General features: G+C 47.7%; 2 protein-coding genes across 3 annotated transcripts in view; both read left to right on the top strand.

The window, feature by feature from the left end:
• The first annotated feature begins 952 nt into the window (after positions 1 to 952).
• LOC121445349 (cytochrome P450 1A1) lies at positions 953 to 6,498 on the top strand. The gene is made up of 7 exons (XM_041647446.1): positions 953 to 1,035; positions 2,807 to 3,657; positions 4,137 to 4,263; positions 4,352 to 4,441; positions 4,536 to 4,659; positions 4,806 to 4,892; positions 5,039 to 6,498. The coding sequence occupies exons 2-7, from the start codon at positions 2,821 to 2,823 to the stop codon at positions 5,325 to 5,327; spliced, it is 1,554 nt and encodes a 517-aa protein (XP_041503380.1). The 5' UTR covers positions 953 to 1,035; positions 2,807 to 2,820; the 3' UTR covers positions 5,328 to 6,498.
• A 4,791-nt stretch (positions 6,499 to 11,289) lies between these two features.
• Positions 11,290 to 11,594, top strand: part of Edc3 (enhancer of mRNA decapping 3) — a 44,010-nt gene continuing 43,705 nt past the window's right edge. Inside the window, exon 1 of one of the 2 annotated variants that reach the window (XM_041647452.1) lies at positions 11,290 to 11,359. The gene's annotated coding sequence lies outside the window, so the exon portion shown is untranslated. Of the gene's footprint in view, positions 11,449 to 11,594 lie in introns of both variants that reach the window. The other variant, XM_041647451.1, reaches the window with a different exon arrangement.

Here is an 11,594-nt window from a genome sequence, read left to right as displayed (position 1 = left end):
GGTGGGGCGGGGACAAGCAGGCCGACCTCTGCCCCCGAAGGATGGAGCAGGCTCAGGCACGCAAACCCCAAGAGCCTGCTAGCATGCCAAGCATTCCCCCCCTCCGCCCCGCTTTGTGGCCCCTGACCCTCTTGCCAACTCGCGTGGATCCTCCCTCCACCCTTTCCTCCACTATCCGCAGCTTGCTTCGCAGCTACTCGCCTCCAGATTTCTCAATGTGGTGTGTTTCTGTATGCAAAACACTAGCAAGCCCCGGGAACACAGAGGTAGCTGCAAGAGGGGTCTGCCAGGCTTGTAGCTTGCCTAAGGTGACCCTAGAGGTGCAATCTGCATGCCCACCACCCATCCCCACCCCTAGATCCAGCAGCACGAACTTCGGCCAGTACTCAATCTGTGGGGGACATAGTCATCCTATGGCGCCACTCGCCTTCCTGTACGTGACCTCGGGGCTGGGGTCGTTGCGCTTCTCACGCGAGCCTGGACTCAGGAACCAGGGAAGGAAAGACACCAAGTCACCACCCAGCAGCTCTCCCTCCACCAGCCTTTTCTGGCACCCATTGGCTTAAAGTGGGCGAGAGAACCTTACACACCCATTGTTTTCCGGGCACAAAAAGAGTGAAAAGGAATCCCTGTGTCTCTAGATATAGCCCCCCATATTCGCTTATTAGGTTCCCCAGGATTTCCCCTCAAACCCAAACCTAGCAGGATTCTGTGCTGTCTATAGAGAACCTTGAAAGTGGAGTGACTCCAGCTTTTACTTTTTTATATGCCAGCGCCTACATCAGCAAGCCCACAACAAGGTCTTGCCTATCTCACCCCCTCCCCCTCCTGCCTAGAGCATTCCCTAAGGCTGCCCCTCCCTCTGACCCACCACTGGGCTCCAGGGAAGAGGGCGTGGCCACAGACAGTCCTATAAAGGTGGTGGTGCCTTCACCCTGACCCTGAAGGTGGTAGGTAGTTCCTTGGAGCCTTCCCTGATCCTCTTTGGGATCCCCAGACAGCACGTGTGGGTTCAGCACCTCCTGACAGACGAAGGTGAGTACTGGGGGCTCCTGGTTTGCCCCTCCTTCCCAAGAAAAGGAAGTTTGGATGATGGGGTGCTGGGTAGCCCCTCCAAGATGGAACACTAAGAACCTTTATTGTGACCAGGAAATTCCTTAGGGGAGAAACTGAGGCTAGAGAACTAAAAGGATTTGCCTAAGGTCCAGTAGCTAGTGTCAGATCTTTAGATGGAAATAAGATACCCTACACTTTCAGGTCAACTCCCACTGTCTCACTGATCTTTGGGGGCTTCCCCGTTCCTGCACATGTAACCCCTTCCTCAGGACTGCCAATAGAGTAGAGGGCTCTCTCTGGGTGGGTAGGGTGGATAGAGGAGGTGTACTGAACTTTTCCTGTGTACTCCGTCTTATTTCAAAACTACCCCTGATAGCCTCCACCCTCCCATGGCAGAGCTGAGAGTTCTGCCGTGCTCAGCAGGAGCCTTGGAACCACCCACTGCTCAGGGGTTCCCTGTCCCACTGACTGACTCTTCCATCCTTGCTGGGATACAGCCAGCTTGATAGATTGCTAGCTGGTGGAAACAAGAGTTGTATTTCCCCCGACTCTTCCATCTTACAAAGGGGATACCAGCTCTGTAGAAGGAGGGATTATTGCACACCAGGCTGGCTGTATCCCAACTGCTCTGAAGGAATTGAGCCTCTAGTGTGCTTTGTGAGTCAACTTCTCCAGGAAGACCCTCACTTCAAGGTGGCTGTAGTATTTAGGGTAGGAACCGTACATCTTCTTGTCCTACGTGATTCAGATCTTCTTTTCCTAGCATCTGTACCCTCTGAATGAGGTGATCTTTTATTTGTTTGTTTGTTTTTTCAAAACAGGGTTTCTCTGTTAAGCTCTAGCTGGTCTGGAACTCTCTCTGTAGACCAGGCTGGCCCTGAACTCACAGATCCACCTGCCTCTGCCTCCTGAGTGCTGGGATTAAAAAGCCTGCACAATCAGCTCCCAGCTGACATGGGCAATCTTGTCTTACCTCTCTCCATATGTAACTGAAGCCTGGAGGTAAAGCGACTGTTCCAAACTACCAGATTGACCTGCACTGCAGAGTGACTCTCCTGGCTGGGCACAGCCTTAGGGCAGTTTGTAAATTTTCATACATTTTTTAGAACAAGGCTAAAGAAAAGTATCCTCTTAGTTTTTGTTAAGTTTAGATCCATTCTTGGTTTTTCTGACTCCAGGCGATAGTTTTCTTATAACCCTAGCCTGGCGGGACTCTCCCATTTATTTTTGGATTTTTTATGACCTGAAGAAGTGGGGGAAGCCCAGGCTGTTCATTCATGGGAATTGAGCACTACAAAGAGTCCACCCTGGATTACTGTTATCGACACTCGATCTAGCTGCTTTTAAAGTGTGGGTCAGTTGAACTCAGAGCACTGGAGCTGAGAGAAATGTGGCTTGGGCACTGATTTTCTGTCCCCTTGCATCCCAGTCCTCTACCAGGGTTAAGTGGAATTCTTTAGATCCTGGGATGAACAGAGTGACCTGAGAACACAATTTTTTTTTTATTTTCTAGGGGAGACCCCTGTGATAGTAGCTGGACAGTCCACGAGACTCCAGTCTTTCTGTGTGTGGGGAAAAAGAAATGAGGAATTTTTGGCACAAGGTGGCAGCTCAACAAACAATCCCTGTCTCCCTCCATGCCCAGTGACAAGCTTCTCCTTTCCTTGCCCAACATGGTGACGCTTTAGGAAATCCGTCCCTCACCCTCAGTCTGATGGTCTGTCTTTCCTTTTCTTGCCTCTCCTCTCAGCAGCCACCTAGAAGATGCCTTCCCTATATGGACTTCTAACCTTCCTGTCAGCCACAGAGCTGCTCCTGGCCATCACCACCTTCTGCCTTGGATTCTGGGTGGTCAGAGCCACAAGGACCAGCGTCCCTAAAGGCCTGAAGAGTCCACCTGGGCCCTGGGGATGGCCCATCATTGGACACATATTGACTCTGGGGAAGAACCCACACCTGTCTCTGACCAAACTGAGTAAGCAGTACGGGGATGTGCTGCAGATCCGCATTGGCTCCACCCCTGTGGTGGTGCTGAGTGGCCTGGATACCATCCGGCAGGCCCTGGTGAAGAAGGGAGATGACTTCAAGGGCCGTCCAGACCTCTACAGCTTTAGTTTCATCAGCAATGGGCAGAGTATGACTTTCAACCCAGACTCTGGACCAGTATGGGCTGCCCGGCGGCGCCTGGCCCAGAATGCCTTGAACAGTTTCTCCATAGCCTCAGACCCAGCTTCTGCATCCTCTTGCTACTTAGAGGAGCATGTGAGCAAGGAGGCAGAATACCTCATTATCAAGTTCCAGAAGCTGATGGCAGAGGATGGCCACTTCGACCCTTATAGGTATTTGGTGGTGTCAGTAGCCAATGTCATCTGTGCCATGTGCTTTGGTCAACGTTATGACCATGATAACCAAGAGCTTCTTAGCATAGTCAATCTGAGCAATGAGTTTGGGGAAGTTACTGCCTCTGGATTCCCAGCTGACTTCATCCCTGTCCTCCGCTACCTACCTAACTATTCCCTGGATGTCTTCAAGGACCTGAATAAGAAGTTCTACAGCTTCATTCAGAAGTTAATCAAGGAGCACTACAGAACATTTGAGAAGGTAGAGGCTGTGGAGGAGCAGGTGGTGGTGGGAAGCAGGTCAGGTCCAGGGCCAGAACGTCACAGGCAAGCTTGAAGCCAGTGGCAGAGTACACTCCGTTCTCACCAGGGGCCTAGAACTTTTCTTGGCTAATCCTTCAGTGCATCCGTCAGACAAAAGCCACCAAATAGGAGTTCTGGTCCAGTTCTTCCTGGATCAGGAAAAGTTAAAACCCTGTCTCCTGGACTCATAGTAGATAAAAATTCAAGAACGTCTAACACTAAGAGTGTCAGGCTCTGTGCCTCAAGGGTCCCGTGAGTTGGGGCCACCAGTTCTCTGAAGTAGGAAGGAGACTTGGAGAGGGAAAGGACAAGTAGGACAGCAGCCTCAGAGTGTCAGCTCTTGCACAAAGGCAGTAATGGCAGGGAGGGACCAGGTCTAGATGGAGAGCTAGGGCTAGACTTGAGGTATGTCTCACCTTGTGCTCCTTTGCCTCCCAGGGCCACATCCGGGACATCACAGACAGCCTCATTGAGCACTGTCAGGACAAAAAGTTGGATGAGAATGCCAATGTCCAGCTGTCAGATGAAAAGGTCATTAGTGTTGTCTTTGACCTCTTTGGAGCAGGTGCGTGCTCTTCAGTGTATCATCCTGTGCTCAGGTGCCCGAAGCTGCCACATCCCTAACTTCTCTCCCTCTGTTCTGTCCTGGTCAGGGTTTGACACAGTCACCACTGCAATCTCTTGGAGCCTCATGTACCTGGTGACAAACCCTAGGGTACAGAGAAAGATCCAGGAGGAGCTAGGTACGTGGTGCTTCCACTCAAAGGAGTCCTTGTGCGGGGACCCTGATAAAGTCTGGGCAATCCCTTAATCCTCTTGGATCCCTGTATTCTGTAGACACGGTGATTGGCAGGAATCGGAGACCCCGACTTTCTGACAGACCTCACCTGCCCTATCTGGAGGCCTTCATCCTGGAGACTTTCCGACATTCATCCTTCCTTCCCTTCACCATCCCCCACAGGTCAGGCCATAGAGCTATTGGTATTTGATACTAGGCCTTAGTTAATATGCACAGCCAGTTAAGGCTCTTGAGAGGGACATGACATGAGAGACAGGGGACAGATTCTCCTGTGTCCCTGAATCTGACTAAGCTTCCTCTTTCCCCAGCACCACAAGAGATACAAGTCTGTGTGGCTTCTATATCCCCAAGGGACGTTGTGTCTTTGTGAGCCAGTGGCAGATTAACCATGACCAGTAAGTTGACAGGGGTGGTGGAAACTCCTGGGTGGGCGAGGTCCATCCTCTCCTGGGCTTCAGACTATTTTTCTTCTTGGGGATTGACCTAATTGAGGCTAATAAGCCCCTGAACATCTACTTCAACTCTCTTCCTTTGCTTACAGGGAACTATGGGGTGACCCAAACAATTTCCGGCCTGAAAGGTTTCTCACCCCCAGTGGCACTTTGGACAAGGTCCTCAGTGAGAAGGTTATTCTCTTTGGATTGGGCAAGCGGAAGTGTGTTGGAGAGACCATTGGCCGATGGGAGGTCTTTCTTTTCCTAGCCATCTTGCTGCAGCAAATTGAATTCAGCGTGTCACCGGGGGAGAAGGTGGACATGACTCCTATTTATGGACTGACTTTAAAGCATGCCCGCTGCGAGCACTTCCAAGTGCAGATGAGGTCTTCTTGACCTCAGCATCTCCAAGCTTAGACTGCCTTATATGGTCACCAGACCAGGGGGCGTGTTCAGGGATTTAACTACTTTAACTACAGCCAGAAACACTGATTCTGAGTGGCCGGGCAGTGGTGGCGCACGCCTTTAATCCCAGCACTCGGGAGGCAGAGGCAGGCGGATCTCTGTGAGTTCGAGACCAGCCTGGTCTACAAGAGCTAGTTCCAGGACAGGCTCCAAAACCACAGAGAAACCCTGTCTCGAAAAACCAAAAAAAAAAAAAAAAAAAAACCACTGATTCTGGGGAATCATGACTGCCTCATATTTTGGAGTTACTTCTCTATATACTGACCACAGACAGTGGGCACAGTCGAGGCCCACAGGAATTTCAGAACTTCCCCAAGTTCAGCATCAGCTAGGAGGCCTGAAAGGTTAAGGAGTTCCATGGACCTCAGACAACTTCCGAAGAGCTCTCTGGGTTCTCGAGTGGCTGTCCTGTTTGAAAAATGCTTCAAGCGGGTCATGCCAGGGCCTTTCGGGTTTCTTTGACAATTGGGATCTACCCAGAATAGATGGAGAAGACGGGTCAAAATACTGCCACAGAGGTGTGCTTGTCATTCGCTGAGCAACCTTCCCACATGGGTCTAGGACTCTGTCTGTCGGGATCACCTTTATTTATTCTACAGAGGAATAAACAAGGTGCCCCTGTCCTTGCAAAGCCCCTCTTCCTGTTCAGAAATGCTGGCTCTTGTGTCTAGGAAGATCCAAGAACAGAGGGACAGACTCTCTGGGCAGTAGGACCATGTCCAGAGCAAAGGCATGACTTTTGAGACAGAGTCTCGTGTAGCCCATGCTGCCTTTAAACTTACTGTGTAGCCAAGGATGGCCTTGAATTCCTTGTTTGTTTGTTTTTTCCTGTTTTGCCAACCTACCAAGTGCTAGGATACAGTCATGGATCACTACATCAGCTCTTGGTCTCTCTTCTTTGCTGTATAAAATGTTCATTTAAGAAATGTTTATACGTAAGTTTTTTTATTTTAGCCAGTATTTTGCTTGTACATTTATATTAGTCATATCTTAAAAGCTTTAGATCAATGCACTTAATGCCACATAGAAAATCCTAACTCCAGTATCCAGAAATATATAGACAATACCTACATGATCTAAATAAAATATTACCTGGAAGTACTACACATGGAAAGGGTTGTTGTTGGTTTTTTGTTGTTGTTTTCTTTCTTTCTGTCTTTCTTTCTTTCTTTCTTTCTTTCTTTCCTTTCTTGGTCAGGATTTCTCTGTGTAACAACTCTAGCTGTCCTAGAACTTGCTCTGTAGATCAGGCTGGCCTTGAACTCACAGAGATCCATAAAGGCATACTCCACCACTGCCCAGCCATGTGGAGAGGTTTTCAACCTGAAGTTAAGCCACATTCACACCTAGAGTTCAATCTTATGTTGTGTTTTCCCATTGGGAAGAGAGGAGTGGCAACAGAGAGGTGAAGGGACTCCTCTCAGGTGGGTTGTTAGTGGTGCCTGCCTCTCTAGCTTGTCACACATCGATAGAATGCATTCTCTTGAACTCTAAACATAAGTCTGCTTTCAGAAGCCCCTAACGCTGGTGGGAGGGTCTGATCCACAAGCATATCATCTAATCCATGCTAACCAGGGGCTTTACCAGTCCTGCACAGGGAACGTGGATTCTAAAGCTGGGGATAGTGTTGGTGGGAAGGGATACTGGGGTCTTTGGGAGGCATCTGAGCAGAGCCTTCCTTAAGGATGAGAAGCAGTCTCTTGAGGGGCTTGCATATCAATGCAAAAAGCCTTATCCCTCAGGAATCTCAGTGTGGCAGTGTCAGGCAGGGGTGTATGCCAGAGCTGCACAGTCAGAAGTTCCTCTGGCTGACGTGCTAAGAGGACATGCATATTGGGATATGATCCTTCCTAGTATCACCCCCTTCAGCTTCCTTCTTGAACAGCTTGTAGTGGCTAGCAGCTACCATTCATGCTTCCTGATTGGAGTTAGACAGTTTCCACTCACAAAGAGTTTCAGGCCACCGTAAGGAGCAAACCAAAGTCAGAGGACACAATGGTGCCCAGTTACCATTCTTACAGCTTTCTTTAAAAAAACAAACAAAAAAAAAACCTTTGGAGCTAGAAATGTAGCTCAGTTGGATAGTAGTCTAGCATGGCCAAAGTCAAGGGTTTCTGTAGTAGTACACACCTGTAATTCTAGTAAGCAGCAGCTAAAGACAGGATGATCAGAAGGTAAGCGTCACTCTCAGCTACAGAAAGTTTGCAGCCAGCCCAGAATACATGAGATCCTGCTTAGAAACAACAAGCAAATCTGTATTCTATGCTGTAATGTAGAGATGCCTATAAACTATCCAGAATAGGCAAACTAATATAGCCAGAAATTAGGTTAGTGATTCTCAGGGAACACAGGGCAAAGGGAATTGAGAGGTGCAGAGTCTCTTCTAAAGATAGGAGTGATGATTGGATAACTTTATGAATATTGTAAAAAACAAAGCAGCAGCAAGCCAAGGAGGTCTAGAGAGATGGCTCAACAGTTAAGAATTCTTGTTGTTCCTCCAGAGGACCCAAGTTCCACTCCCAACACCCTTGTAGAACAGCTCACAATTGCCTGTAACTCTAACACCAGGGGAAACTCCCTCCTAACATGTACATATACCCGCCCAAAACCCACATACCTACAAAAAGTAAACCTTCATAAAACAACAACAACAATGGATTATGCATGTTAAAATGGTAGGAAAAATAGCATTCTAAAACTAAGGACTCTGGACAGCATATGTAAAACAATTTATGTAGCACACACCTTTAATCGCAGCACTTGGGAGCCTGAGGCAGGGGATCTCTGAGTTCTAGGCTAGCCTGGTCTATTGAGCGAGTTTCGGTTCAGCCTGCACTAAACAGTGAAAACCTGTATTGAAAAACCAACCAACTAATCAATAAACAAACAAACAAAAAAAGCTGAAAACAACTCATGTAACTGTTCGCAGATGTTCGTAACCTTGGAGATGGTGATATCATTATTGCTCTCTTGAGATTATAGTATGATGAGGGGTAAACAAATGAGACTTGATAATGGTATTCAAATTTATCATCCCCTTTATCTTAAGGAGCTAGGAGTTTAGAGTATAGCAAAAAGAAGAGACTGTTGTTACACAGAGGTTTAACCAATATGATACATCTCTATCTGCTTCTTTGTTAACTTCTTAGATCTGTTTGTTTTCAGATACAGGGTCTCAATTTGTGGTCCAGACTGGCTCTAGCTCTTGATCTTCAAGTCTCACCCTCCTGAGCTGGGATATGCAAACATGTACCATCCATCATGCCTGGCTAACATCCTAGATCTTAGAGGCCAGCTCACAGAAATGAGCATTCTAACTTCCTAATACCCAGATTGTGATCCAGGGCTTCTAGGGAAAACAACTGCCCACAAATCTGGGACAGAAGATGTAGTGAAAAAGACAATCCTGGAACACTTGGTCATGGCAGATGGTAGAGCTGCTACAAAAATTCCCGGAGTGGATTGAATCACTCTGGAACCAGCTTGAGCAGTTTTCAAATTCTTAAGATAGGACAGTTTGATTATTTATAATAATTTCTACTGGGTATGGTGGCACATGCCTTTATTCTCAAAACTCAGGCAGGAAGATTGCTTTGGGTTTGAATCTAGCTAGGGCTACATAGCAAGACACTGACTCAAAAAAAATTTCCCATAAATTAAAATTCTTCCAGTGTGTTTGAATCTATAAGCTCATAAAAATTTAATTTTTGAAGATTTATTTTATGTATACTGGATATTTCACCTGCATGTATGTATGTGCACTGTGGTAGTTTGAAAGAAAATGACCCCCAAAGAGAATGACACTATTCTTGCTCATCAACTTGACTATATCTAGAATGAACTACAATCCAGAAATGGAGGGCGCACCTGTGATCTGGATCTTGAGGCAAGAAGACAACATGCCTTTGATGTGGATCTTGAGATTGGATGGCACACTCCTTTAATCCAGATCTGGAGATTGGACGGCACACTCCTTTAATCCAGATCTTGAGGCTGGAAGACACACCTGGAATCTGGGCCACACCTTCTGCTGGAAGCCTATATAAGGAAAAGGGAAGAAAGAAGGGTTCATTCTTTGCCTGCTTGCTCTCGTCTTGTTAGTGCATCCATTCCTTCACTGGCATAGGAGCCTGCTTCTTCAGGATTCCAGCATACACAGAAGACCAGGTGAGGCACCCAGTCTGGTGGGACTGAGCAGTTACTAGATTCTTGGACTTTCCATTCACAGCTAGCCATTGTTGGACTGCAGCCTGTAAGTCATTCCAATAAATTACATATATATATATATATATATATATATATATATATAGAGAGAGAGAGAGAGAGAGAGAGAAAGAGATTCATTCCATAAGTTCTGTGACCCTAGAGAACCCTCACTAATACAGGAGGTATGGCCTTGGAGTGTGTATGGCCTTGTTGGAGGAAGTGTGTCACTGTGGGGTTGGGTTTTGAGATTTGGTATGTTCGAGCTACTCCCACTGTCACAGACCCCTTCCTGTTGCTTGTGGATCAAAGATGTAGAATTCTCAGCTCCTTATCCAGCACCATGTCTGCCTGCCTGTTGTTACGTCCCACCATAATGATAACCGATTGAATGTCTGAACTGTCAGCCAGCTCCATTAAATGTTTTCCTTTATGAGAATCGCTGTGGTCATGGTGTCTCTTCACAGGAACTGAAGCTGTAAGACATGCACCATGAGTTTTATTGGTTCTCTCAGATGTCAGAAGAGTGTTCAATCCCCTGGAAGTGGGTTTACGGGATGGTTGTGGAAGAGCTACACGTGCTTTTAACTTCTGAGTAATCTCTCCAGCCCCAAAATTCTCTCTCCAATTGCTGAAATGAAACACCATGACCAAAAATCAACCTGGGGAGGAAAGGGTTTATTTTGCTCATACTTTTCACATCACTGTTCATTATTGAAGGATGTCGGGACAGAAACTCAAACAGGGCAGTGTAGTGATATTTTGTTTATTTCTTAACAAATAAAGCTTGCCTGAAGATTAGGTGCAGAGCTAAGCCCGTAGAGGCCAGGGAGTGGTGGCACACCTTTAATCCCAGGAGTCAGGAGACTGAGTCAGAGGGATCTCTGTTATTTCAAGACCACACTGGGGTTATGCGAGATTGAATCTGTCTAAAAAAAGAAACAGCTCATACAAAGGTGCTCCCAGCTCTTGGAATTCCACACCTTTAATCCCAATACCGGGGAGATGGGAACAGGAGTGATATGGCTGGGCGGAGAGAGAAATATAAGGCAGGAAGAGACTGGAACTCGTTAAAGTCTGAGGTTTGGTGGAGACAGAGGCAGTCTGAAGGTTGGTGGAGACAATTATAGTCTGAGGATAGGATCGCCCCCTTGGTCTGAGCATTGGTAAAGGTATATGGTCTCTAGTGGCTGGCTGAACTGCTTCTCTGAGTCCAGCTTTCACCCCCTAATATCTAACTCTGGGTTTTTGTTCATTAAGACAATTAGAATTCCTGCTACAGGGCAGTATCCTGGAGGATCCCGGAGCTGATGTAAAAGCCATGCGAGGGTGTGCAGCTTACTGGCTTGCTCAACCTGCCGTCGTATTGAATCCAGGACCACCAGCCCAGGGATGGCACCACCCATAATTGGCTAGGCCCTCACCCACCAATCACTAATTAAGAAAAATGCTTTACAGGTCTACGTATAGCCGGATCTTATTCTTATGAAGACATTTTCTCAATTGAGGTTCCGTCCTTTTAGGTAGCTCTAGCTTGTGTCAAGTTGGCAAACTAACCAGCACATTTCCATACTTTCTTCTCTCGTTCGCTGGCTAGCTCTCTTCTCAGTTTTACATCCTTTCAAATTTCGTGGGAGTCCCACCCTCTGGGCTCCTAGCGCCAGCCTATTACGCTTCAACGGAAGTGACATCGCCCAGGTCGGCGAGGCGCGGGGGCGTTTCCGGCGGCGGTGCTGGCGGCTGCTTCTTTGACTGTGGAGGTGGGCGTGAAGCCCCTTAGGTGGTGTTTTGGCGTGGTGGGATCCGCTTGGTGTGGTGTCCCGCGCAGGCTGGGGTAGACGGTAGGGAGGTGAGCGCGGGGGAGGCCGGGTGTTCGCGGTGCTCGTTGGTTGGCGCTTCCGGGGTGGTCAACTCAGTTTGCTTTTTAGGCTGCGAGCTTCCAGGCCTTGTAGACCTTTACATTGGCAGGCAGGAACTGGTGTGTGTGTGTGTGTG

This window comes from Microtus oregoni, unplaced genomic scaffold (genome assembly GCF_018167655.1).
Source record: "Microtus oregoni isolate MIOR12 unplaced genomic scaffold, Mior012 000179F_ref0000403, whole genome shotgun sequence".
NCBI lineage: Eukaryota > Metazoa > Chordata > Mammalia > Rodentia > Cricetidae > Microtus > Microtus oregoni.
Note: the sequence above shows the minus strand (reverse complement) of the source record. Positions and strands in the feature narration are given on the sequence as shown.

What these genes read in the sequence shown, in the direction of transcription:
- LOC121445349 (XM_041647446.1), top strand. Translation starts at nt 2,821, where the DNA reads ATGCCTTCCCTATATGGACTTCTAACCTTCCTGTCAGCCACAGAGCTG. An exon ending in ACTACAGAACATTTGAGAAG is followed by an intron (nt 3,658 to 4,136) that starts GTAGAGGCTGTG and finishes TTTGCCTCCCAG; the next exon opens with GGCCACATCCGGGACATCAC. An exon ending in CTTTGACCTCTTTGGAGCAG is followed by an intron (nt 4,264 to 4,351) that starts GTGCGTGCTCTT and finishes TGTCCTGGTCAG; the next exon opens with GGTTTGACACAGTCACCACT.